The 27,323-nt window shown below is 39.7% G+C and overlaps 1 protein-coding gene across 6 annotated transcripts in view; it reads left to right on the forward strand.

Moving 5' to 3' along the window:
- NFX1 (nuclear transcription factor, X-box binding 1) overlaps positions 1 to 27,323 on the forward strand; it is an 81,035-nt gene that overhangs the window by 28,644 nt on the left and 25,068 nt on the right. For 3 of the 6 annotated variants that reach the window (XM_032860376.1, XM_032860373.1, XM_032860375.1), the window contains 7 exons: positions 472 to 611; positions 8,805 to 8,904; positions 8,988 to 9,205; positions 14,723 to 14,820; positions 18,509 to 18,581; positions 22,714 to 22,796; positions 23,717 to 23,825. In XM_032860376.1, the coding sequence (XP_032716267.1) occupies positions 472 to 611; positions 8,805 to 8,904; positions 8,988 to 9,205; positions 14,723 to 14,820; positions 18,509 to 18,581; positions 22,714 to 22,796; positions 23,717 to 23,825 (821 nt within the window). The remainder of the gene's footprint in view (positions 1 to 471; positions 612 to 8,804; positions 8,905 to 8,987; positions 9,206 to 14,722; positions 14,821 to 18,508; positions 18,582 to 22,713; positions 22,797 to 23,716; positions 23,826 to 27,323) is intronic. The other 3 variants (XM_032860377.1, XM_032860378.1, XM_032860372.1) reach the window with 3 other exon arrangements.

Consider the following 27,323-nt stretch of genomic DNA (forward strand, 5'->3'; position numbering starts at 1 on the left):
AAAATGCTGGAGTACCAAAGCCCAGGAGAATGCCGTTGTACTTCCAGTCTTAGTGTATACATTAAAACTAACCCTTCACCACTCCATCCCGCCCCCAGCTTTCCTACTTCCATCTATAAGATACTGTGGGAACTCCTGGCTCTTTTCCCTCCTGTATGCTACTTCATGGGAACTCAGTGAAGAAATGTACAGAGAGGAAATTCATTTCTTCACTGGTCAGAATATAGGAGGAAAGAAAGTCAGGATGGGAAATAAGGAAAGCAAAGCAGAAGAAGAAAGAGTGGAGGGGAGAAGAGTTATTAAGGAAATAAAGATTAAAGGAGGTAAACAGAAAAGTGAGGGAAATGGGGTCAAGAGAAAGGTTTCATAGTTTTGGGAGGTAAACTTTGGGCTTCATTGTTAGTTTAGCTATCCAGTAGAAACTTGTCCAGCATCAGACCAACACTGTCTGTACATCTGTTTTCTTTCCAGGCACACAGTTCGCTGTGGTCAGGCCGCTTCAGTCCACTGTTCCAATCCATGTGAGAATCTTTTGAATTGTGGCCAGCACCACTGTGCTGAGCTGTGCCATGGGGGTCAATGCCAGCCTTGTCGGATCATATTGAACCAGGGTAAGTGGTGGGCACACTAGCCAGCGATATTTGTGTATTTTCTAGAATCTTATTTATAGTTTTCTTGATGACATAGATTGGCCCCAAGCCTATAGTTACAAGGCCTCTACTGTACCCTGGGTGGAGAAAAGTGGAGATACATTAATGCTTAGATGGTTTCAGTGTTTAGTTGTATTGTTTAAGTTCAGTGTTTAGTTTCATAATACCAGTATAGGCCTTTGTCCTATGGAATTTGGACAGTAGATTTTGAAATGCTGTTTAAAAGTAACTGTTTGGGGGAGGTTGCTGGGTGGCTCGGAGGGTTAAGCCTCTGCCTTCAGCTCAGGTCATGGTCCCAGGGTCCTGGGATCGAGCCCTGCATCAGGCTCTCTGCTCAGCAGGGAGCCTATTTCCCTCTCTCTCTTTCTCTGCCTGCTGCTCTGCCTCCTTGTGATCTCTGTGTGTCAAATAAATAAATAAAATCTTAAAAAATAAATAAAAATAGGGGTGCCTGGGTGGCTCAATGGGTTAAAGCCTCTGCCTTCAGCTCAGGTCATGATCCCAGGATCCTGGGATCGAGCCCCACATTGGGCTGTCTGCTCTGCGGGGTAGCCTGCTTCCTCCTCTCTCTCTGCCTTGCCTCTCTGCCTACTTGTGATCTCTGTCAAATAAATAAATAAAATCTTTAAAAAAAAATCTAAAAAAATAAAAATAAAAGTAAGTTTTTGGGAAATTATTTTAAAAAGAAACTTTTTTTTTTTTTAGATTTTATTTATTTATTCGACAGACAGAGATCACAAGTAGGCAGAGAGGCAGGCAGAGAGAGGGAGATCCCCCATGGATGCGGGACTCGATCCCAGGACCCTGAGATCATGACCTGAGCCGAAGGCAGAGGCTTAACCTACTGAGCCACCCAGGCGCCCAAAAAGAAACTTCTTGAAAAAGATCTAGAGGGGTACCTAGGTAGCTCAATTGGTTTAGTGTTTGACTCTTTTTTGTTTGTTTTTAAGATTTTATTTATTTGACAGCAAGAGAGGGAACACAAGCAGGGGGAGTGGATGAGGGAGAAGCAGGCTTTCCACCTAGCAGGGAGCCCAGCATGGGGCTCAATCCCAGGACCCTGGGTTCATGACCTAAGCCAAAGGTAGACGCTTTACGACTGAGCCACCCAGGCGCCCCTAGTGTTGAGCTCAGCTCAGGTCTTGATCTCAGGTTTGAGAGAGAGCCCGTCTTAGGCTCGATAGTGGGCATGAAGCCTACTTTAAAAAGAGAAAAAGAAGAAAAAAGGATCTAGAAAGGCCAAAAAAGTCTTGAGAAAGAATGAAGTTGAAAGACTTAAACTATCTGATTTCAAGACTTATAAAGTTACAGTAATCATGACAGTGCAGTTATTGGTGTTATTGGTATCTCAGTAGATAAATGGAAGAAAATAAAGTCCAGAAATAGACCCACATATGTATAGTCAGTTGATTTTCAACCACAATGTTAATTCAGTGGGAAAAGGAGTCTTTTTACAGATGTTGCTAGAACAACTGGATGTATACATAAGAAAAAACAAACCTCTTGGGGCACCTGGGTGGTTAAGTCTTTAAGCATCGGCCTTCAGCTCAGGTCATGTCACGATCCCAGGGTACTGGGATCAAGGCCCACATCGGGCTGCCTGCTTGGCAGGAAGCCTGTTTCTCCCTTTCCCACTCCCCCCTGCTTGTGTTCCCTCTCTCACTGTCTGTCTCTCTGTCAATTAAATAACTAAAAACAAACAGAAAAAAACCCTCAACCTCTGTCTTATTCTTTACACAAAAATGAATTCTACGTGGATCAAAGACTTAAATGTAAAAACCCAGAAACACAAAGCTTCCAGAATAAACTATAAGAGAATATTTTCACAACTTTGGGGTTAGGTAAAGATTTCTTGGACAGAGAAACAAAAATACTAACCATAAAAGAAAAAACTGGTACATTAAACTTCATTTTTTTTTTTTTTTTAATTTTATTTGATGGAGAGAGACAGCAAAAGAGGGAATATAAGCAGGGGAGTGGGAGAGGGAGAAGCAGGCTTCCCGCGGAGCAAGGAGCCTGATGTGATGCTTGATCCCAGGACCCTGGGATTATGACCTGAGCTGAAGGCAGATGCTTAATGACTGAGCCACCCAGGGATCCTGATACATTGAGCTTTAATCAAAATTTAAAATTTCTATTCATCAAAAGATACCATTAACAAAATGAACAGATCACTCGCAGATTTTATCCAGAATATTTGAATTACTCCTATGAAACAACAAAAAAAATAGGAACAACTTAAACAATGAACAAAGACTTGAACAGATATGTCTCAAAAGAAAACATATAGGGGCGCCTTGGGGGCTCAGTCAGTTAAGCGTCTGCCTTCAGCTCAGGTCATGATATCAGGGTCCTAGGATTGAGACCCACACTGGGCTCCCTGCTCAGCGGGGAGTCTGTGTCTCCCTCTTTCTCTACCCTTCCCCCAGCTCGTGCTCTCTGTCTCTCTCTGAAATAAGTAAAATCTTTAAAATATATATATATATATATATATATATATATATATATATATATAACTAATAGACATGTGAAAGTTGCTTAAAACCTTTAAATACTAAGGAAATGTAAATTAAAACCACAATAAGAGTAATATAGTATAACCACTTTAGAAAACAGTCTGGTAGTTTCTTAAAAGGTTAAATGTAGAATTGTACCATATGACCCAGCATTTCTACTCCTAGTCATATAACCAAAAGGGAAGTATGTGTCTGTACAAAACTTGTAAATGCATGTGCATAGCAGTACTATTCATCATAATCAAAATGTGGAAACAATTCAGATGTCTATCACCTGGGGCGCCTAGGTGGCTCCATGGGTGAAGTGTCTGCCTTTGGTTCAGGTCATGACCCCTGGGGTTCTGGTATTGAGCCCCATGTCAGGTCCCTACTCGGCAGGGAGTCTGCTTCTCCCTCTCCCTCTGTCCTCATGCTCTTCTCTCATTATCTCTGTCACTCTTTCAAATAAATAAAATCTTTAAAACAAACAAGACGAAAAAATGTCTTTCACCTGACGAATGGATAAACAAATGTAACCATAAGGCAGATTATTATTCAGCCATGAAAAGGAATGTAATATTGATACATGCTGTGAAGTGGGTGAATCTCCAAAACGCAGTGCTATGTGAGAGAAGTGAGCCACGAAGAAACACATGCTGTGTGATTCTTCTGTTTTTACACTAGCCCCTGACCTGCAGGGATCGTGGGCTTCCATGTATTGGTGCCCTATAGAGTTTTATTTTATTAAATTTTACTTTGGTGTGATGCTGTTGATCGATGTTGGCAGTTAAAATAAGTAACAGCTCTATGAAATGTTTTATGTTGTGTGCTATGAGGATTTCGTGTAAGGAACTGTGCTGTATATCACTTAACTGTCCTCTTTATGGGTCCTCTTGGGAGAAATTCCTGTCTGGCCTTAGTTCCAAGACTAGTTGTTCTTCCTCAAAGATGATTGATCTTTTTATCTTGGGAACCCTGGGTAACAGACCTAATGTTTGTCTTTATAGTGTACTTTTTTTTAGCTATAATTTACTCTATATCTCTGCCATTGTTCTACTTTTCACATCTTTAAATTGATATTCCTTTGTTATATTTCATATATCTTTATATGCTACCCCAGATCCATTTGAGATAAGGCAGGAGTGAAGTATATACTGTCCATTTGGTCTTAGCAGTATAGACTATGGTGTGGGAGAGTCCCTTTGTGGACCATATTTAGCACTTTTTTTTTTTTTTAGATTTTATTTATTTATTTGACAGAGAGAGATCACAAGTAGGCAGAGAGGCAGGCAGAGAGAGAGGGGGAAACAGGCTTCCTGCCTAGCAGAGAGCCCGATGTTGGGCTTCATCTCAGGACCCTAAGATCATGACCTGAGCTGAAGGCAGAGGCTTAACCCACTGAGCCACCCAGGCGCCCCCATATTTAGCTCTTGATGAATATTGTGCTTTTTCTCAGCTAACTCACCCAGGTCTTTTTTGTACGAATTTGTATGGATCCCAGTCTCTGCCTTTTCTGTTTTTGTGTAGGTAATTTTTCAAACCCAGTTGAAAACGTTTTTTTTTTTTGTCTGCAGTAAATATCTAGTAGACTGTTATTAGGGCCACAAGTATACTTATTTATCTTCATTTGTAATTCTTCTAGGATCCCTTTCAGCCTTATCTAGAGATTTAATAAGCACTCCTCCCAGGGGTTCATTCATATGTTGACAAAAATGCTTAATAGGCTAAAGCTGGCAGCAGAGACCTTCTTCCAGACTGCCTTTGATTCTCTAATAATCTTCAACCAGCAGTGACCACCCAACTCTTCTGTCACCAGCTCATATTGCTGTCTCTTGTGCCTTGGCATACATAACAGGGTTTAACGTTGTACTCAGGTTATTTCCTGATTGATCAGGGGCTCAGTTTTGGTTTTATTGTCACAATTTTCTGATCCTTGATTATTTTTTGTATTTTACTGAGCTGAATTAACAGTGTTACATTAGTTTGAGGTGTATAGCATATTGATTTGACAACTCTATACATTACTCAGTGCTCACCACAATAAGTGTAGACTGTCACCATATATCGTTATTGTAGTAGTATTATTGACTATATTCTCTGTGCTGTCCTTTTCATCTCCATGACTTATTTTGTAACTGGAAATTAGTACCTTTTAATCCCCTTCACCTGGTTCATCCATCTCCCTGCCCACTTCCCTTATGGCATCCACCAGTTTGTCCTCTGTATTTAAGAGTCTCTTTGGTTTTTTGCTTGCTTGTTGATTCATTTGTTTTGTTCCTTAGATTCCACATAAAAGTGAAATCATACAGTATTTGCCTTTCTCTGTCAGACTTACTTCACTTAGCACAATACCCACTAGGTCCATCCATATAGTTACAAATGGCAAGGTCTCATTATTTTTTCTTTTCCTTTTTCTTTTTTTTAAAGAATTTTATTTATTTATTTGAGAGAGAGAGGACATGATGGGGGGAGGGTCAGAGAGAGAAGTAGACTCCCCACTGACCAGGGAGCCCAATGCAGGACTCAGTCGCGGGCCTCCAGGGTCATGACCTAGCCAAAAGCAGTCGCCCAACCCGCTGAGCCACCTGGGCTCTCCACAGAGTCTCATTCTTTTTGTGGCTAAGTAATATTCCATTGTGTGTGTATATGTATATATATATATACATACCACATATTCATTCATCTGTTTGGACTCTTGAGTTGTTTCCATATCTTGGCTGTTGTAAATAATGCTGCAACAAGCATAGGGTGCATGTATCTTTGGAATTAGTGTTTTTTTCTTCTTTGGATAAAAACCTAGTTGTAGAATTGCTCGATCATGGTATTTCTGGTTGTTTGTTTGTTTTTTTTAATATTTTTTATTTATTTAACAGACAGAGATCACAAGTAGGCGGAGAGGCAGACAGAGAGAGAGGGGGAAGCATGCTCTCTGCTCAGCAGAGAGCCCAATGTAGGGTTCGATCCCAGGACCCTGAGACCATGACCTGAGCCGAAGGCAGAGGCTTAACCCACTGAGCCACCCAGGCGGCCCGGTATTTCTGTTTTTAATTTTTTGAGGAACCTCCATACAGTTTTCCACAGTAGTTGTACCAATTTATAATCCCACCAGCAGTGTACAAGAGTTCCTTTTTCTCCAGATTCTTACCAACACTTGTTAGTCCTTATCTTCTTTTTTTTTTTTCCTTTTAAGATTTTATTTCTTTATTTATTTGAGGGGGGGGAGAAACAGCCAGAGAGAAAGCATGAGCGGGGAGGAGAAGAAACAAAGCTCCCCGTGACCAGGGAGCCAATGTGGGGCTCAATCCCAGGATCATGACCTGACCAGAAGACAGATGCCCAACAGACTGAGCCATCCAGGTGCCTCATCCTAACCTTTCTGATACTAGGCATTCTGACTGGCATGAGGTGATATTGTGGTTTTGATTTACATTTCCCTGATGATGAGTGATGTTGCGTATCTGTCAGCAATGTGTATGGCTTCTGATCCATTTTTAATTGGATTGTTTGTGTTTTTGGTGTTGAATTACATAAATTCTATATATTTGGATATTAACCCCTCATAGACATCTCATTTTCAGATATCTTCTCCTATTCATTAGATTGCCTTTTTGTTTTGTTGATGGTTTCCTTTGCTGTGTAAGAGCTTCTTATTTTGGTGTAGTCCCAATGGTTTATGTTTGCTTTTATTTCCCTTGCCTGGGGAGACATATCCATAAATATGTTGCTAAGGGGAGTGTCCAAGAGATTTTGCCTATGTTTACTTTTAGGAGTTTAATGGTTTCAGGTCTCTCATATATGTCTTTAATTCATTCTGAGGATATTTTTGTGTATGGTGTAAGAAAATGGTCTAGTTTCATTCTTTTACATGTAGCTATTAAATTTTTCTAGCACCATTTACTGAAAAGACTCTTTTCCCCATTGCATATTCTTGCCTCCTTTGTCATAGATTAATGACCATATGGGTGTGGGTTTCTTTCTTTCTTTTTTTTTTTTTAAAGATTTTATTTATTTATTTGACAGAGATCACAAGTAGGCAGAGAGGCAGGCAGAGAGAGAGGGGGAAGCAGGCTCCCTGCTGAGCAGAGAGCCCGATGCAGGGCTCGATCCCAGGACCCTGGGATCATGACCTGAGCCGAAGGCAGAGGTTTAACCCACTGAGCCACCCAGGCACCCCTGGGTGTGGGTTTATTTCTGACCCTCAATTCTTTTGTTCACAGCTGTCTGCTCATACCCCCCACCAAAAAAAAAAGTGCTTCTCTTCTGTCTGAGCAGAAACTTAACAAAGAAAAGCCTCCTTGCAGAAATTCCCGGTTACTAGGGTTTGTTGATTCCATAAATATTGGTTGTATTTCCTACATCTGTATTCACTCAGTAAATCTTTATTGAATGAATGAATCAGTTTCAGGACAGGAGATGAAATTGCAAATGTACTTACTGGAAGATGGAATGTAGATTTTAAAAATCAAGCATCTAGGTCTTTATTGATTTGAGACTTTCCTGCTTCTCGTGTCTTATTGAAAGTTTTTGGTCTGTTCATGACAGTGTTTTATTTATAAACGTTTCTAATGTTTGAAGTTAGAAGTATTCTATTTTATTTTTTACTAATACGTGATTTTAAGATGTCATTTATTTTGATATTGATTTTCTGTGCAAGTAGATATCTAAGTTATACTGAGAAAGAAGGAGAGCATCATTAAGTCTGCAAGATTTCAATTAGTTTCTACTCTTTTGGTTTGCAACTATTATGCGGGCCAACTGTATTTGCACAGATTGGTTTTTAACAAGATAAATTTTTTATTATAAATTGAAAATGTGAAGTGACACTTAGAAAAAACTATATAAATTGATGAAAATTAATTCTTATCACACCTTGTTACATATTAATACATCAGAAACCTAACTCCTTAAATATAACACTTATTTCTTGCTAATATTAAGAAATTAAGGAACTAAAAAAAAAAAAGAAATAAAGGAACTCATTATTTCTTGAACCCAAAGGACGATCTATAGATGTTGGATGGGGTTCTTTATCTAGCAAATAAAAGTCTTAAGGGTTTGAGCTTTCTACTCAGTGTGAATACTCAAACATGATTACTTCAAATTCAATGGTAGTAGAATATAGATTATTAAGGATTTTATATTACGCTGATTTTTCTTACTCCTTTTTAGCAATAGAAAGTTTTCTAAGCATTTTAAGTGTACCCCAATATATAAAGTACTAAATCTGTGCTGCTTGGGTTGGAGTGAAGATTGTGGGGATCCAGTCCTCACTCCACTCACTCCACGACTGTCACCAGCTTAGCTTCCATCTCCTGTAACCAGAGGACCCCAGGGAGCCTGAGGGTGGATGGTTCTCAGCCATGGCCTTATGAGCCAGATAGTCTCTTAATTTAGAAGGTTGCTTCACTTTAATGATGTTTTGGGGATGTGCTGCAGAGGCACCAGGGGATACCGACAGTCTTACAAGGCCTTTTTTACTTCTTCCTATGATAAAGCCTCTTAGCTGGTCCTTAGAGCTGCTGTAGAAGCCACATTTGTTTCTGCATCAGGTCTAATCACTAATGAATAGCATTTTGTGCTAGATTCTTATAGATTGTTTGGAATATTTTAAGAACCCATACGGTTTACTAACCTTTGTTTTTGAAATTGTATCCTCAAGTATGCTACTGTGGCAGCACTTCCCGAGATGTGTTATGTGGAACAGATGTAGGAAAGTCTGATGGATTTGGCGACTTTGGCTGTTTAAAGATATGTGGCAAGTAAGGTTTTATGTTTTTCTCAGATAGAATAGAGCCATGTTTTATGCAACAGTTACATAATAGTCTGATGTTTTTCTTAACAGGGACTTGAAATGTGGGAACCATACATGTTCTCAAGTGTGCCACCCTCAGCCCTGCCAGCCATGCCCACGGCTCCCCCAGCTGGTGCGATGTTGCCCTTGTGGCCAAACTCCTCTCAGTCAATTGCTAGAACTTGGAAGTAGTGGTCGGAAAACTTGCATGGATCCTGTCCCTTCATGTGGAAAAGTGTGTGGCAAGCCTCTGCCATGTGGTTCCCTAGGTAACCAGTAGGCATATAGCTGTTTTTAACAATGTGAATGGAAATGTTTGGCAGCAGTGACTATATAAGCAGAATAGTGTTAAATTTCAGTTATAATATCAGCGGCTTTTGAAAATATTAATGGTCAAATTTGTGTGGGCATTTTTCCTTTCTTCCTCAAAGTATACTTGTAAAAGCCCAAATATGCCCAAGTGATCTCTCCTTCTGCTTCGGATATTTTATTACTAACTCAGGACAGTTGTGAGATACTATCCCACGTGGGGTGGCAGGGTGGGGTAGGGGTGGGTGGGTTATAACTTCTCTTAGTAACCTGCCATAGTATGAACACCACATATCCTTTTACCAGTCTAGGGGTCAGTGAGTGTTTTAAAGGCATTTTCATATAATAAGAACATGTTAAATTACTATGGGTGAGATATTTAAGAACTAAAATGCTAATAAGTACAATAAAACTTTAGCCATTTGGAGTACTCAAAAAATACTTCCTCTCTAGGTAAGTTTCCCATCTAGTTGGGTGAAAAGACCTCCTAAACATCATTTTGGAAGGGTGGTTTTCTAATAATTACATTTTCTTTCTTTAAACAGAGATTACTGAAGATAATTTCTTTCTTCTTTATTGACCCAGAGTAATCATTTTCCTGAACCTCAGTTATTGTAGTATGCTGGGTACAGTGATGCCCTTAGGGTCTGCTGAGGTTTCTCAGGCAATTTCCCTACACCAATGTGCAGTTTGAATTCCTTTATCTACTAGTTAAAGTTTTTGGTGGTTTATTTTCCTGTCATTGCTTTTAGTATGTCTGTGTGCCTACCATTAGTGACTCTCCCTTTTTTCTGACTTGTGGCTTCTGATTACTTGGATATAGAAACGAAAAAAAGTTTGTTGGAATTAGCCTTAAAGTAATAGTCTGAGCTCTGAGACATTCTGAAGCAGTCCTTGGGGAATATACCTGTATAGTTTTACAATGACTTGGCACCTTCTCTCTTGGGTGAGTGTTCAAAGGCTGTGTAAAATAGACATGGGCAATGGAGTTTATATAAGAGAGGTGTTCCTATAACTAATTAGCAAAACTAAAATCTTTGGGTTTGGTTTCCATGTTTATCGAAAAGAGGGATCTCGTACTTTTTCCAGAAACAGCAAAAACTGGTAGGTACACCCTTATTATTTTTTTCAGTGTGATTTTAAAATTATGTATAGAGGAGAAATGCTCTTTTCTCATATTTTAATACATATTTTTACTGCATTGGGAAAACGAGTTGTGTGTTGGTTCTCTTTGCCTACTATAAAAATGTATCTTCAGATAAGCTCTGTAAAATGGAGATCAAATGGCTTCAAAATCAAGGATGGTAAGGGTCTTCCCTTTTCAGAAAGCTCATGGGTCAGTTTTGTAATGATTTCATATATGAAGACCAAAAATCCCACTGTGGGGCTAAGATATGTTGGCAATGAGAGAAAGAGAAAATGTAAATTGGGTAGTGCATGGGGACTTGACCAAGAGAAAGATAGTAATTGTCTGTATAAACAGGCCCAGGGGTGGGACAAGACCAGATGAAGGGGTTTGAGGTTAACCACTGTACCTCAACAAGTTTTTAATCATGAAAAATTTGTAAGGAATTAGGCTGTTGGATTAAGAAGCTCAAAGATAAGCCTATGGCTAGTGAAAACAATGAATGTCAAGTTTATTCAGATCTGGCTTATCTGTAGAAAGCTTGGGGGGATCTTTTAGTAGCTCACTCAATAGGAATTTCTATCCTAGACAGATCACTTTAGTACAAGACACTAGGGAGAGTTTTGCTTTCAGGATGGGAACATGAGCTACATGGACGCACTCCCCAGCAAAACAGGCAAAGCTAGGGAAAATTATTACAAAGCAATCATTTAAAGTTTCTGGAAATTGTCCTATGAGCATACATCAAATGGAAAAGTATTTATTAAAGAAAATCTAAAATTCAGTAAGAACAGCAAGAGTCTGTGTCGTTTAAGTCATAGTCCACTTCCTTTCTTTCTCCCCGAGCTCAACTTAACAAAAGCTCTACTCAGGATAGGTGTGCCAGGAAGATGAGGCTGCCTCTACCCCTAAGCTCCCAGTCAAGGGTTACCATATCTCACTGGGAAGAACAGACTGCCAGCATTTTTCATCCCCTCTAACTAAGTTGAAGAGGCTAAATTTCTGGTAAGCACAGCTGAGAGGTTGGGGGCTCCTTTCCATACAGCCCCACCCATAAGTCAGTTCTTCCCCAGTCACAACAGGCTAGACTGTTGGGGCACCAGTCATCTTCAGCACAGCTCACTTTTTAGAGCAGATGTTCCACACTGGAAAAATAAGCCAAGAAAACCAGAGGCTACTGTCCCACTTGGCACCAAGAATAAGTAACTGAGACTTTTTCCAGAAGTCTACAAAGTAGTCCCCCAAAGGAATAGACCTTGATTTGAAACACTGTGGAGAAGTTGAGACCTTAAGGACTTTTAAAAAATAACACCTCTTTTTAATTAAGGGCAATAAGCTAAAATGTAAGCCAGCTAGTTCAGCAGAAAGAACCAGGGAAAGAGATAGCTAAGAGGAGCCCTTCTGAGGTCAGAACAAACTTCACAGACTTGACTCAAAGACTACCCCTACCCACACTTCATTGGATCAGAGGGCTGAGCAATTTATGCCCAACAGAGAGAAAATAGAATGAAGAAAAGTGAATGGCACCTCATACAAATGCAGTGCACTTTTAAGCCCATAAGCATATGTATAATGGGAATATCACAATGGTAGAAAGCAAAAGAAGTATTGGAATAACTGAAAACTTTTCAAGTTTATTGAAAACCATTAATCTGTGTATCCAAGAAGCTCAGCTTACCTAATAAGATAATTCAAAGAGATTCACACCTAGACACAAGTAAAAAGCTGAAAACCAAGGACAAGGAGAAAATCTTGAAAGCAAGAGAAATAGGATTCCTCACATACAAGAGAACCCCCTATAAGATTACAGCAGACTTCTCATCAGAATCAATGGAGAATACTACATCACAATAAGAAGACACTGGAATGAACTATTCAAATGCTGGAGGAAGGGGGTGCGCGGGGAACTGTCAGCTGAGAAGCTTCTGTCCAGCAGAACTGTCTTCCAGAAATGAAAATAAAAGCAGGGAATTTATTGCTAGTAGATCACTTCATAATAAATACTAAAGGAAGTTCTTCAGGATAAAAGCAAATAAACCCAGATTTAAATTCATATGAAAAATCAAAAAGTAACTAATTTCGTAATTTTGAAGGACAGTGTAAATGCATATTCTCTTTGCAACTGACTTAAGAAGCGGTTGTATAAGAATGTGTAATTATATCGTTAGGCTTATAAGATGTGAAAATACATTTGACAGTTAGAGCACAAAGGGTGTGGATGGGACCACACTTGTACTGGAGGAAGGAAGTAGTACCAGGTGGTACCTCAGATCAGTAGGAACAAATGAAGAAAGCCAGAAATGGTAGATAAGATGATCAATACAACAAACCATGAATATATGCTTGCTTTCCTTTTCTCAACTTTAATAGAAATTATAGAAAGTAATCTAATAATGTATTTGTGGGTTTATAATATGTAGACATATACAACAATAAAGCATAAAAGAAGCGAGAATAGAGCTACCTAGGAACAAGTCTTCTATATCTCACTGGAATTAATTTGTATAAATCTGAAGTAGATTCTGATAAGATGTGTATGGTAAGCCCTAGAACAATTATTCATAAAATAATCCCCCTAGAAACCTCCTGCACTGTTGGTGAGAATCCAAGCTGGTGCAGCCACTCTGGAAAACAGCATGGAGGTTCCTCAAAAAGTTGAAAATAGAGCTACCCTACAACCCAGCAATCCCACTACTGGGTACTTACCCTAAAGATATAAATGTAGTGATCCGAAGGGGCATGTGCCCCCAAATGTTTATAGCAGCAGCGTCCACAATAGCCTATGGAGAGAACCTAGATGTCCAACAGATTAATGGATAAAGAAGATGTATATATATATATATACAATGGAATACTGTGAGGCATCAAAAGAAATGATCTTGCCATTTGCAATGATGTGGATGGAACTAGAGGGTATTAGGCTGAGCGAAATAAGTCAATCAGAGAAAGACGATTTTTTTAAAAGATTTATTTATTTATTTATTTGACACACAGAGATCACAAGTAGGCAGAGAGGCAGGCAGAGAGAGAGGGGGAAGCAGGCTCCCCGCCAAGCAGAGAGCCCAACTCGGGGCTCAATCCCAGGACCCTGAGACCATGACTTGAGCTGAAGGCAGAGGCTTAACCCACTGAGCCACCCAGGCACCCCCATCAATCAGAGAAAGACAATTATCATATGATCTCTCTGATATGAGGAATTTGAGAGGCAGGGCGGGGGTTTGGGGGGTAAGGAAGGAAAAAATGAAACAAGATGGGATCGGGAGGGAGACAAACCATAAGAGACTCTTAATCTCACAAAACAAACTGAGGGTTCCTGGGGGGTGGGGGAGTTAGGGAGAGGTGGCTGGGTTATGGACATTGGAAAGGGTATGTGCTATGGTGAGTACTGTGAAATGTGTAAGCCTGATGACTCACAGACCTGTACCCCTGGGGCAAATAATACATTTTATGTTAATAAAAATAATTAAAAAAAAAAAAACTAAAAAAAATCCTTAAAAATAGTGAAAAATACCATTAAAGGAAAAAAAATGTTATATTAGAAAATATTAACTTAATGCCAAAGAAAGCAGTAAAGGAGGATTAGAGTAACAAAAACGACATGAGGCATACGAAAAGTAAAAGTTAAATGGCAGATATAATCCAACTGTATCAATAATAACATTAGTGTCAATGGATTAAACTACTAAAAAGCAGAGGCTATCCAACCAAAATTTTTTTAAAAGCACAAGATCCTACTATGTGGTATCTTTAGAAAACTGACTTTAGAGTTAAAAATAAAACTAGGCCGAAAAATAAAAGGATGGAAAGAAACACATTTAAATAGCAGCCATAAGAGACTGTGGCTGATCCCCGAGGGGTCCTTGAAACAGGATTTGTCCTAAACCTACTTTAGCAGAATGAATGGTGGGCCTCTTACCAGCAGGTAGTCACGGAGCTGGAGTCAATGAGGTTATGGATCATGGTTTCTGATTGTTTATGATCCTCAGATTTTCAGAGTCAAGAGCACTTCAGTAAAGTCATCCATGGCTCTAATTTTAAGGATCTTCTCAAGTCTAGCCTTGAGGCTTGAGGCCTAAAGAAAGTCAGAACTGATTTTTGACTTAGGCAAAGCATTATGCATTCCAGAGGCTATTCCAGGGACTAATTCTGAGCACTGCCTTTGCCATAAAAGGCCCAGCCTGCCAGATGAAGGAAAGATAAGGGAAGAGGCTTCGAACACATTCTTCTTCCCTCAACTCTGATTCTGGAGTTGCGGGGCATAGAATTCGAAGACTGATGTGGCTAGTGAACTTGAGACTCTGAAAATGAGTACTTGCAGTGTTCATTCCTAGTCTTTTCATTTTTTTTAAAGATTTCATTCATACCTGCGAAAAACTCTGCCATGAAGGAGACTGTGGACCATGCTCTCGTACATCAGTTATTTCCTGCCGATGCTCTTTCAGAACAAAGGTAAATCATAAACAATGTTAGAGTTATCACCCATACCTTTTAAATTAGTGATGATGGGATGGGAGGAATCAATATAACATCGTAATGTTTTATTCCTATCATACTATGTATGATTCATTCAATCCAGCCAGTGTATGCTGACAGCAACCAGGGGCCAGTTGTAGGGTAGGTATTGGGGGTAGAGGGAAGTAGCATTCCAGGCTCAGAGACCAGTAATGGGGCTAAGCAAGCATACAGATAGCTCTACCAAATACAAGTGGTGATAATGCTAGATGCTGGTATAGAGCAAAAGCACTACTACAAGAAATTAGCTAACTAAGAAGTTAGAACTCAGTCCACAAGATCACCCTCATTTATGATACCCATTGCAAGAGTTTAGACAACTGCTGAATTAGAATAGTCCATAAGACCACCCTAAATTCTGATACTAACTGCAAGTCCAGTGTCCACAAGACCACCCTCAGGGTTTGATAATTCACTAAAAGGACTCAGCAGAACTCATTGAAAGCTGTTATAATGGTGCTTACAGTTTATTATGGGAGAAGGTTACAGATTAATAATCACCCAAAGGAAGAAACATGCAGGGCAGAGTCCAAGAAATAGCAAGTATGAAGCTTCTAATTTGTCCTCTCCCTGTGGAGTTGGAACAATGTTACTTTATCAACATCAGTTGGTAATAATATGCATGGAGTTTTGCCAACCAGGAAAGGTCACCCAAGCCTGGGTTTGCAGTTTTTACTTAGGCTCCATTGTGTACACATGGTTGACTGCCCATGTGGTGATATCAATCTTCAGTGTCACCAGAGGTCTATGGTTACTGTGTGACCCAAAGTCCCACCCTGAAGTACATCATTGGTCTTGGTGGTGTAGCCAGTCCCCACCTTAAGACTTTTCAGTATAGCCAGCCTGTACCCTAAATTATGTTACACTGTGTGATGACCCAAGGCCTCAGGCAAAGAGTGCCACTCCTTCTGTCAGGCATGATATTCCAAGGGTTTAGAGATGTAATCTCCCTGAAGCCAATGGCAAAGGTCGACCATCCTTTGAGGAAGGTTAATTATTAACTATACAACTGTTTTATCAATTTCTACTTTCTGCCCAGGGCAGTTTTTATTGGCCCCTTGGTTAGAAAAGGGACATCCTACCATTGTTACCATTCCTTTGCTTGTAACCAAAGGTAGGAGCCTTGCTGTGGAAATCTTTGGGTAATCCAGCTTGGAGAACATACCAAGTATAAGTCTGTCATTTCTGACCCACTTTCAGTGCATAGTCTCTGCTACCAAGCCCAAGGTCTGGGTAGCTGCTGACTTGCAAATGTTTCTGAGTATATAGTCCATAAACTGGGAGCTGGCTTATTAGGTAAGCTTTAGAATAAAAATGTAAAAATAATGTGGTTTACATGTGGCAAAAGTTGTGTGTGTTTCTTTTCTTTCTTTTTTTTTTTTTTTTAATAAAGATTTATTTATGACAGATAGTGAGAGAGGGAACACAAGCACAGGGGAGCTGGAGAGGGAGAAGCAGGCTCCCTGCTGAGCAGGGAGCCCATATGGGGCTCAATCCCAGGACCCTGGGATCATGACCTGAGCCAAAGGCAGACGCTTAACTGACTAAGCCACCCAGGTGCCCCGTGTGTTTCTTTTCTGAAAGAAACTGCAGAGTACATGGGGCAGTAGAGATATTTTGAATGTCAGCTACAGCACCTTGAAGACTGTGAAGTACTGTGATGTAGTAATCACAATTTTAGTAATGCGCAGAGGTGCTCTTTGTGACCAAGACGTACAGGCAGGGTTGGGGTGTGTGAGCTAGCAATGTCTACTGTCATTTTGCTTCTTTCTCCCCTGCAATCCCATTTCTCTGCTTTTCTGCTTCTCATTCACTATCCTTCCTCACTCTCTCTAATAGTGGATCCCATGGCAGTGAGTGTACTCATGAAAAGATGTGTGTAAATGGAATTTTTTTTTAAAGATTTATTTATTTGACAAGAGATCAAAAGTAGGCAGGGAAGCAGGCTCCCTGCTGAGCAGAGAGCCTGATGTAGGGCTCGATCCCAGGACCCTGGGATGATGACCTGAGCCGAAGGCAGAGGCTTTAACCCACTGAGCCACCCAGGCACCCCATGTAAATAGAATTTTTGCAAATAAGTTTTATTCTAAAATTGCTGGAGCCATTCACTATCAGTATGAATTCTGTTGAAACCTTTTGACAAAGTGAAAAATCTCTTTGAAACTGTTGATCATCGCCATGTTGTTTAGCCAAATTTTTCATGAAATGTCTTTTGTATGGAATGGGCTTTTCTATTAGAAGTAAGTTTTATGTTTTCCTTTTTTTTTAAACTAATATTTTATTTATTTGAGAGAGAAAGAGTGAGAGAAGGCATGAGTAGGGGAGAGACAGAGGGAGAGGGTGAAGCAGGATCCCCACTGAGCAGGGAACCCAACTCCAGGGCTCTTGCCCAGGACCTTGGGATCATGACCCGAGCCAAACAAGGGCAGACGCTTAACTGACTGAGCCACCCCCCGCCCCTGGAAGTGAGTTTTCTCGATAAATAAAACTTACTTCTTAAAGCTTCAGTGGTGGTTTTCTTTTAATCACTTTGGTGGGGGTCTTTGAAAAATGTATGCTACATCTCACTACCTCTTAACAAAAAGTACTGTATTTAAGTTTTTGTTGGTAATTCATTCTGATTTTAGGAATCTATAGGAACTCTGCCTTTCCCTGCAATTATAGATACCACTCTAGCGTGTCATTTCTACTCTATAATCCAGTGTTTGCATTAACTGGAACATTCACTCAAGCAATTTACATGAGGCTACTCAGGATTCTAGAAAACATATGGGGAACTTTTTCTTATCATCCAACCTAGCCAACGAATTTATCTAAAACATCTTTCTAGCCAGAATCTTCCATTTCTTAGACCTTTTTACCTCTGTTTTCAACTCTAGCAGCTGCCTCTTTTTTCAGGGTCATTTTCACTAAGAAAGCATATTTTTATCATTTTGCTAGTTTCTGAGTACATAGCAACCTGTGAGTGACATCAAAGACAAATTGAGCTGTAGATGGTAGGCAGCCAGGCTCCCTCTCCCCCAGATGACTGGCTTGCTCCCACACAGCTGCCTTTCCACACTTGTTACTTGGGATCATGCCTCAGCAAGTTATGTGTGATCTTTGGGGTCATTCATATATAATTACTACAGTAATACTTTGAATACTGGATGACTACTGTATTCTTCTTTGCTGCATTTCAGCAATGTCAGGGCTGCTCTCAAGTGTGTTGAGCTATTTGCTTCTAGTAGTACATTATTACATATTTTCACATTTTCTGCTTTTTATGGCTTTTTCTGTCTACCCTTGCCAGGCAATTATTTTTCTTTGTTTTGTATACCTTTAGCAGCCCCTCTTTCCATTCAGATTTTATAATTCCTTATCTACTTTAAATTAGCAGGCCAGACCACAAAGATTGTACAATTATGTTATGAAGTGTCAGTAAACCTGGGGCCCTGTTGTGAGTAAAGCATATTAATACAGAGACTGAGCTAACCTAGTTCCAGACAGACAGTCAATAAGTGAATGCCAGGGAAGTACAGGATATTTAGGATATACATGCTACATTTAGCACTACACTATAGTTGTGTCGTTTCATTTATTCCTAAAGGAGTTACTGTTACCTTTTTTTTCCTTTTTTCCATAGGAGCTTCCATGTACCAGTCTCAAAAGTGAAGGTATGACTGGGAAGGGACAAGAGGAAACATTCTGGGATAAAAGTAATTGTTCTCTATCTTGAAAGGGGTTTGGGTTATGTATTTGTCATAGCTCAGTAAAGGTACACTTAAGATTTGTGCATTTCATTGTATATAACTTTTACCTCAAAAGAAAAGTAAAAATCATAAATTGAATTCTAGTTAATGAAATGCTAAAATTAGGGTAGGGTAAGTGTACTCATATCTGCAGCTGACTTTGAAATTCATCAAATATTAAGATAAATAGAATGGTAGATATGTGAAAAAGTAGTGATAGAATCTCAGTAATGGGCATGTGGATAGTTACTGTAAAGTTGTTTCAACTTCTTTATATGTTTGAAAATTTTCATAGCAAAATGATTGTAGTAGGGGTGAAGGTGAATAATCCCTAATACAGTAAACTTCTTACACAACTCTGATGCTTGATCCCCATAAGACTTGATATGACTGTTGCATACCTGGAACAGATACTCAACCAGCAGCCTTCTTAGCCTTGAGGACTACCATTTTCTTTCTTCCTCTCTCCTTGATCTGACATTCCATACTATTATGATTCTGTCCTTTGCAAACCATCTCATAGTCTTTTGTTTAAGCCACCTGGAAACTTCTTGGAAAAGTGATACAAGTTAAATGTGTACAGAATAAAAGCTGTTATTCTGGCCAGGAAAAAGGCTGTATTGGGTTAGGATGCTTTTGTTTGCAGGTATTGAAAACCCAGGGAAAAGTAACATCAGCAGTAAAGGAGTTTACTGTTTCACATAATAGGAAGTATGGAGGCAGAACAAGTCCAGGCTTGGGTAGTTCCAGCCTCACTGATTGCAGGACATCAAGTCAGCCTCTCTGATTTTTTTGGTTTTCTCCTCATGGGTGTAAGTTAGCTACAGCAAATCCACACATCTTACCCAACAACATCTAAAGGAAAGAGATTCTTAAGCTTCCCTTTCTTCGTTTTTCCCCCCAAGAGAGAGCAAGTGAGGTGGGGAGGCACAGAGGGAAAGAGAATCTTGAGCTGGCTCCCCACTGAGTACAGAGCTCAACTTGAGGCTTGATCTCACAACCCTGAGATCATGACTGGAGCCAAAATCAAGAGTCTGGTGTGTAATTGACTGAGACACCCAGGTGCCCCAAGCTTCCCTTCCTTCTTACCAGCAAGGAAAATAGTCCTGAGAGGCTATTAGTATACTCTGTGTCACATGTTCCTGCCTAAACCGGATATTAACAAGGGGAATGGAATTAACAGGGTAGATAGACTATTCTACAGTCAACCTTGAACTGAGGAGCACAGGGGCACCCAATTTCTGAACAAAATTAAGGCTCTATTAGCCTTAAGGAGGTGGGGAGTGGCTGGGAGGGGACTAGAAATATCCGCCTTAAGCCCACAGTCAAAATTCTGGTTATTAAAGACATAATTTGAAAAAATAACACTAATACACTTTTAAAGTAAAAAAATAAATACAATATAAAGTAAAAAGTGAAAATATGCCCTAACCCAATTTTCCCCTCCTAGTTTCACTTCCCTGATGAAACGGTTATTAGTTTCTTGGGTATGGATCTAGATCTTTTTCTCTATTCATTTATTTTTTTTTTACAATTTTATTTACTTATTTGACAGAGATCACAAGTAGGCAGACAGGCAGGCAGAGAGAGAGGAAGGGAAGCAGGTCCCCTGCCAGAGAGCCCGATGTAGGGCTCGATGCTGGGACCCTGGGATCATGACCTGAGCCGAAGGCAGAGACCTTAACCCACTGAGCCATCCAGGCGCCCCTTCTCTATTCATTTAGTTGTATACACATCCCGTTAGTTTTGTTTTTTCCTCTAAACTTACATTTATACTAAACATGCTGTTTTCACCTTGGTTTTTTTTTTTTTTTCCCCCTCAGTAATCTATCAAAGACATTTTTCCATGTCAGTGTATATAGCTCTCCCTCTCAGTATTCTGTATGTGGGGATGCTGCCCTATAGTTAACCTATAGTTCACCATTGCCCTTTGGGTGGTCATTCGGGTTGTCTACAGTTTTTCCCCACTACAGATGATGCGGTAGCCATCTTGTCTGATGTTTTAAAACTTTATGATGAAATTTCAACCATAAGTGAGAGTAGAAAAATTAGTGTAATAAACCCTTAAGTACCTGTCACCCATCATCCGTTATCAGCATTTTTCCTTTTTTGTTTCACCCATCCCTCCCTTCTCTACTTTTTATTTTCACTAGGATACTTTGAAAACAAATCTCGAACATTATTTCACCTGTAAACATTTCAGTACCTAGCCCATTTTTAAAAATTGAGATAAAATTCACGTAACATAGAACAGAACGTTTTAAAGTATACAATTCAATGGCGTGTAGTAAATTCACAGTGTTGTGTGCAGCCATCACCTCTGTCTAGTTCCAAAACATTTTCATCACCCCAAGAGGAAACCCTGTATTCATTAAGTTTTCACTACTCACTCACTCATCCCTCAAACCCCTGGGAACCACTAATGTGCTTTCTGTCTCTGGGTTTACCTATTCTGAGTATTTCATATAAATGGGCTCATATAATATGTAACCTTTTATACCTGGCTTCTTTCACTTAGCATGTTTTCAAGATTCATCCATGTTGTAGCACATATCAGAACTTCGTTCCTCTTTATGACTGAATAATATTTCATTGTGTGAATATATCACAATTATTTATTCATTCATCTGTTGACAGACATTTGGGTGGTTTTGATCTTTTGGCTGTTACGATTAGTGCTACTGTGAACATTTGTACACAAGTTTTGGTTAAAATATCTGTTTAGGGGCGCCTGGGTGGCTCAGTGGGTTAAAGCCTCTGCCTTCCTCTTAGGTCATGATCTCAGGGTCCTGGGATCGAGCCCCACATTGGGCTCTCTGCTCAGCGGGGAACCTGCTTCCTCCTCTCTCTCTGCCTGCCTCTTTGCCTACTTGTGATCTCTGTCAAATAAATAAATAAAATCTTTAAAAAATAATAAAATAAAATATCTGTTTAAAATTATTTTTGGTTATGTACCTACATGTGGAATTGCTGGATCATATGGTAATTCTGTGTGTAATTTTTTGAAGAACTGCCACAGCAGTTTTCCATAACAGCTACATCATTTTACATTCCCCTCAACAATGTCTGAGGGTTTCAGTTTTTCCACATTCTCTCCAATCCTTATTGTTTTGTTTTGGTTTTGGTTTTTATGTGGTTTTTTTTTATTATTATTATAGCTTCCCTAAATATATATGAAGTGATATGTCATTATGGTTTTCATTTGTTCCTTAGTGACGTTGAACATTTTTCTATGTACTTCGCCATTTATAATCTTTGGAAAATAGTCTTTTTAAGTCCTTTTCCAGTCTTTTATTTTTTTTTTTTTTTATTTATTTTTTTTTTTTTTTAAAGATTTTATTTATTTATTTGCCAGAGACAGAGGGAGAGAGAGTGAGCAAGCACAGGCAGACAGAGAGGCAGGCAGAGGCAGAGGGAGAAGCAGGCTCCCCGCCAAGCAAGGAGCCCGATGTGGGACTCGATCCCAGGACGCCGGGATCATGACCTGAGCCGAAAGCAGCCGCTTAACCAACTGAGCCACCCAGGCGTCCCCTTTGCCAGTCTTTTAATTGGGTAGTTTCTCTTTGAGTTGTAAGAGTGTTTATGTATTTTGGATCCTGGACCTGTATAGATAGATTATTTGCAAATCTTTTCACCCGTTATGTGGGCTGTCTTTTCACTTTTTTAATGGTGTCCTTGGTGCACAAAATCTTTTAATTTTGATCTATCCCAATTTTTTTTTTTCTTTTGTTACTTGTGCTTTTGGTGCTCTAGCCACTTTTTTTTTTTAGCCACTTTTGAAAGTATATATGTAGGAATGATTCCTTAAGATAGAATTTCCACTGAAATTTTTGATAGATACTATGTACACCAAAACTTTATACTCCTATCCACTGAGTGTGCCTTGTTCTCTATACATTCACCCATAATGAATATTACTCAGTCTTCCATTGTCTTTTTTTTGACAGACTGACAAATGAAAAGTATCTTTTTGTATGTATTTTCACCATAACTAACTTATTTACATTATTACATTTGTATTTCTTCACCTTGTAGTCACTCAAATATTTGCTGAATGTTCATATCCTTGCCCTTTTTTTTTTTTTTTAATTGGCCACAGCAGATGCTACATTTATGTGTGATAAGCGGTGTAACAAGAAACGGTTGTGTGGACGGCATAAATGTAATGAGATCTGCTGTGTGGTAAGTGGACCTATCATTAGGTACAGTCAGATTGCATTCATCCAAGGGCTGGGCATCTAGAAGCCTCAGCCATCTGGAATGTAGCCCAGATTTAGAAATCACTGGGAGGGGCCCCTGGGCAGCAGTAAGAGAGTTACCCAAAGAGACAGACCATTTTAGGTCCTAGCCAGGTCAGCCTGTGGCAATATGGGAGAAAGACAGAAAGAAGAAAGACAGAAGGCCTCAGGCTCCAGAATCCAAGATCACCAGATGAGCATACAGTCCTCCACAGGAGATTATGTGCTGTCCCAACATACAGACTGGGCTGGTCTTAGCAAGTTAGGCTTTGGGTTTCACATACAATATGGATCAGGTCAGTAGGCAAAATGAGTAGGGCAATTTGAAAGGAGCACGTTTCAGTTATCTGAATAATTGACTTATATGGAACTAAATAAAGCACTGCCCAGCAGTACTGTGTTACCATGTTGTGCATGTGTGTTTTGTGTATAAACAAGGCAACACTGTGCCAGTACCAAAGTAGTGCATGTGTACACTCACCTATATATGTATATTGTATGTAATTGTTATTTTTAAAGTTTACATATTGACAAGATATAGAGTGATAAAATTGGACAACGTATCAAGACTTATAAATCAGTATTTGAAGGCTTAAAGACTTCCTCTTATTAAAAATTTCAAACATATACAAAGGCAGAGAGATTAGTATGAGTCTCACATATCCAACATCCTACTTTAGTAATGACCAGCTCTTAACTAATCTTATTTCATCCACATCCACACCTACTCCCTCTGATTATTTTGAAGCTAATCCCAGACATTATTTCACCATAAATTTGGAGAGCCTTTTTTATTACCTTCTTGTTGTTTGTGGAAAGTGTAAATGGAGATAATTTTACAAACAAATATAAATCTCTTTGTAGGATAAGGAGCACAAGTGTCCTTTGATTTGTGGGAGGAAACTCCGTTGTGGCCTTCATAGATGTGAAGAACCTTGTCATCGCGGGAACTGCCAGTCATGCTGGCAAGCCAGTGAGTGTCTTCACTGTATGCTTTATTATAAGAGTTTTCTAGAAGTTCAGGCATAGTATATATATATATATATATATATATATATTTTTTTTTTTTTTTAAGATTTTATTTATTTATTTGACAGACAGAGATCACAAGTAGGCAGAGGGGCAGACAGAGAGAGGAGGAGGCAGGCTCCCAGCTGAGCAGAGAGCAGGGCTCGATCCCAGGACCCTGGGATCATGACCTGAGCCAAAGGCAGAGGCTTTAACCCACTGAGCCACCCAGGTGCCCCCAGGCATAGTATATTTTGAGGGAGTGATTTACTTAGTATGGGATACTGAACTAAGCCTAAGTATCTCAGATATGTTGAGATGTTAAAAAAAAGTTATTCTAGCGCTGTATTGTCTTCCCTGAATGTACAAAACTTGGGATACAGCAACAATGCTAAGATGAGATCTGGTTCATTATTGGGTTACTCTTTTTTTTTTTTTTTTTTTTACATTTTATTTATTTATTTGACAGAGAGAGATCACAAGTAGGCAGAGAGAGAGGAGGAAGCAGGCTCTTCATGGAGCAGAGAGCCTGATGCGGGGCTCCATCCCAGGACCCTGGGACCATGACCCGAGCCGAAGGCAGAGGCTCTAACCCACTGAGCCACCCAGGCGTCCCATTACTGGGTTACTCTTAAAGATCATTGACAGATTCTGTCCTCAATAGTCTTCTTTCTCTATATTGTTAGCAGCTGCTTGGAAACTTGGTTTTAGGACTCATTTGCATTCTTAAAAATAATCAAGGACCCTCACAGGGCACCTGGGTGGCTCAGTCGTTGAGCATCTGCCTTTGGCTCAGGAACAAGTGTGCCCGTTGCCACCCACACACCCCCCGATCCCCGGTCAGGTTTCTTGCTCAGCGGGGAGACTGCTTCTACCTCTCCCACTCCCCCTGCTTGTGTGCCCTCTCTCTGTCTCTCTCTCTCTGTGTCAAATAAATAAATAAAATCTTTTTAAAAAAATATCAAGGACCCTCAAAGAGCTCTTTTTATGTGATTTATATCTGTTTACCATATTAGAAATTAAAACTGAGAAATTTTTTTGAGGGTTTTATTTATCCTGCTTCTCCCTCTGTCCCTCCCCCCACTCATTCTCTCTCCCAAATAAATAAAATCTTTTCTAAAATGGTAATATAGGGGCACCTGGGTGGCTCAGTGGGTTAAAGCCTCTGCCTTCGGCTTGGGTCATGATCCCAGGGTCCTGGGATCGAGCCTCGCCCCGGGCTCTTCAGCAGGGAGCCTGCTTCCCTTCCTCTCTCTGTGCCTGCCTCTCTGTCTACTTGTGATCTCTGTCAAAATAAATAAATAAAATCTTTAAAAAAAAAAAAAAAGAAAAGAAAGATGGTGGGCCAGGAGGCAGCCCTAAACAAATATTTAAGGGGAAAAAAAAAGGTAATATAGGGGGGCGCCTGGGTGCCTCCGTGGGTTAAGCCTCTGCCTTCGGCTCAGGTCATGATCTCAGGATCCTGGAATCGAGTCCTGCATCAGGCTCCTTGCTCGGTGGGGAGCCTGCTTTCCCTTCTCTCTCTCTCTCTGCCTGCCTCTCTACCTACTTGTGATCTCTGTCTGTCAAAAAATAAATAAAATCTTTTTAAAAAAAAAAAAAAAGGTAATATAGGGACGCCTGGGTGGCTCATTCTTTTAAGTGTCTGACTTCAACTCAGGTCATAATCTCAGGGTGCTGGGATCGAGTCCTGCATCGGGCTCCTTGCTCAGTGGGGAGCCTGCTTTTCCTGCTGCCTGCAGCTCTCCCTGCTTGTTTTCTCTCTCTCTCTCTCTCTGACAAATAAATAAATAAAAATTATTAAAAGAAAAAGGTTAATATACTCATTGCATATTAACATAAATGACTTTTTTTTTTTTTTTAAGATTTTATCTATTTGAGAGAGAGCTTGAGTCATCGGGAAGTGGCTGAGGGGGAAGCAAACTCCCCACTGAGGAGGGAGCCCAATGTGGGTGGGGCTCAGTCCCAGGACCCTAGGATCATGACCTGAGCTGAAGGCAGATGCTTAATCAACTGAGACACAAAGACACCCTTACACATATTTTTAAAACTATTTTTTTTAACTAGAAGAACAGATGCTTGATTTAATAAAAGATGGTTGGAGTCTCATATCTGTTTATATATTAATCTGTTGCAGTATAGAGTTGAAGGAAATGAAATAATCTGGCCTCACATAGACATATAGTGGAAAAAGAAGGTGTAATAATGGTGAAATTCTTTTTTTTTTTGAAATTACACCAAACCTGAGCCTCACTTCAGAAAGGACTTGAGTCAGGGTTTTAGTTTTTATTCTCTGTCACATTAAAATTCATTGGTTTTGGGGCGCCTGGGTGGCTCAGTGGGTTAAGGCCTCTGCCTTCGGCTCAGGTCATGATCCCAGGGTCCTGGGATCGAGCCCCGCATCGGGCTCTCTGCTCCGCGGAGGGCCTGCTTCCTCCTCTCTCTCTGCCTGCCTCCCTGCCTGCTTGTGTTCTCTCTCTCTGTCAAATGAATAAATAAAATCTTTAAAAAAAAAAAAAAAATTCATTGGTTTTTCTTGTATTTTGAATGGATCTTTTACCCATGCACGATTTGATAGCATCATATATTGATCATTTGGAAATGAATTATTCACTGTGTTATGCAAATTTTTGAATTAGTGAAAAATTTTATGTTACAATATTAAACATTTACATTCATTAATATAACTTACCAGAAAGGTCTTAGGAAAAGTATTAGGAAGTTGTCAAGCTCATAGTGGTAAATACATACTTTCCAAAATTCTGTTTTCACTTGAAAGCTTGAAAGCTTTTATCACTAGCAACAAAGTTGGCTTTCCTGAAATGATAGGCTCACTTTGGTAATTTTTGATAAAAGTATGCCAGATGCCTAAGTCTAAATAACCACAGCTTGTAAGTCATTCTTTTGAGTAAAAATGGCATTCTAACAACTCCAACAAGTGCAGTTCTTTAAAACAACCAGGTTATATTTTAGTATGCAACAAAAGTGCTTTATGCAGATTTCCCACTCTGTTTCACAGATAATGGAAAAGACATATATTTAAGGACTAGGTTGTTTTTTTCCTTTACTGCTTCATCAAGGACTTTCTTTTTTTCTTTTCTTTTTTTTTTTTTTTAATTTTATTTATTTATTTGACACACAGAGAGAGATCACAAGTAGGCAGAGAGGCAGGCAGAGAGAGGGGAGGAAGCATGCTCCCTGCTGAGCAGAGAACCCGATACGGGGCTCTATCCCAGAACCCTGGGATCATGACCTGAGCCGAACGCAGAGGCTTTAACCCACTGAGCCACCCAGGTGCCCCGCATTTTTTATTTATTCTAAGTGCTTGGCAGTGAAAAATACCATGATTACAGTTTGGCACTACTGCCTTGATCTGTGCTAAAGCCATGGCAGTTTTACTAACCATTGCTTTTGCACCATCAATGCAAATGTCAGCATAGCGAAAAAAAAAAAAAAATCTTAG

This window comes from Lontra canadensis, unplaced genomic scaffold (assembly GCF_010015895.1).
Source record: "Lontra canadensis isolate GAN:19392208 unplaced genomic scaffold, GSC_riverotter_1.0 scaffold19, whole genome shotgun sequence".
Classification (NCBI taxonomy): Eukaryota; Metazoa; Chordata; class Mammalia; order Carnivora; family Mustelidae; genus Lontra; species Lontra canadensis.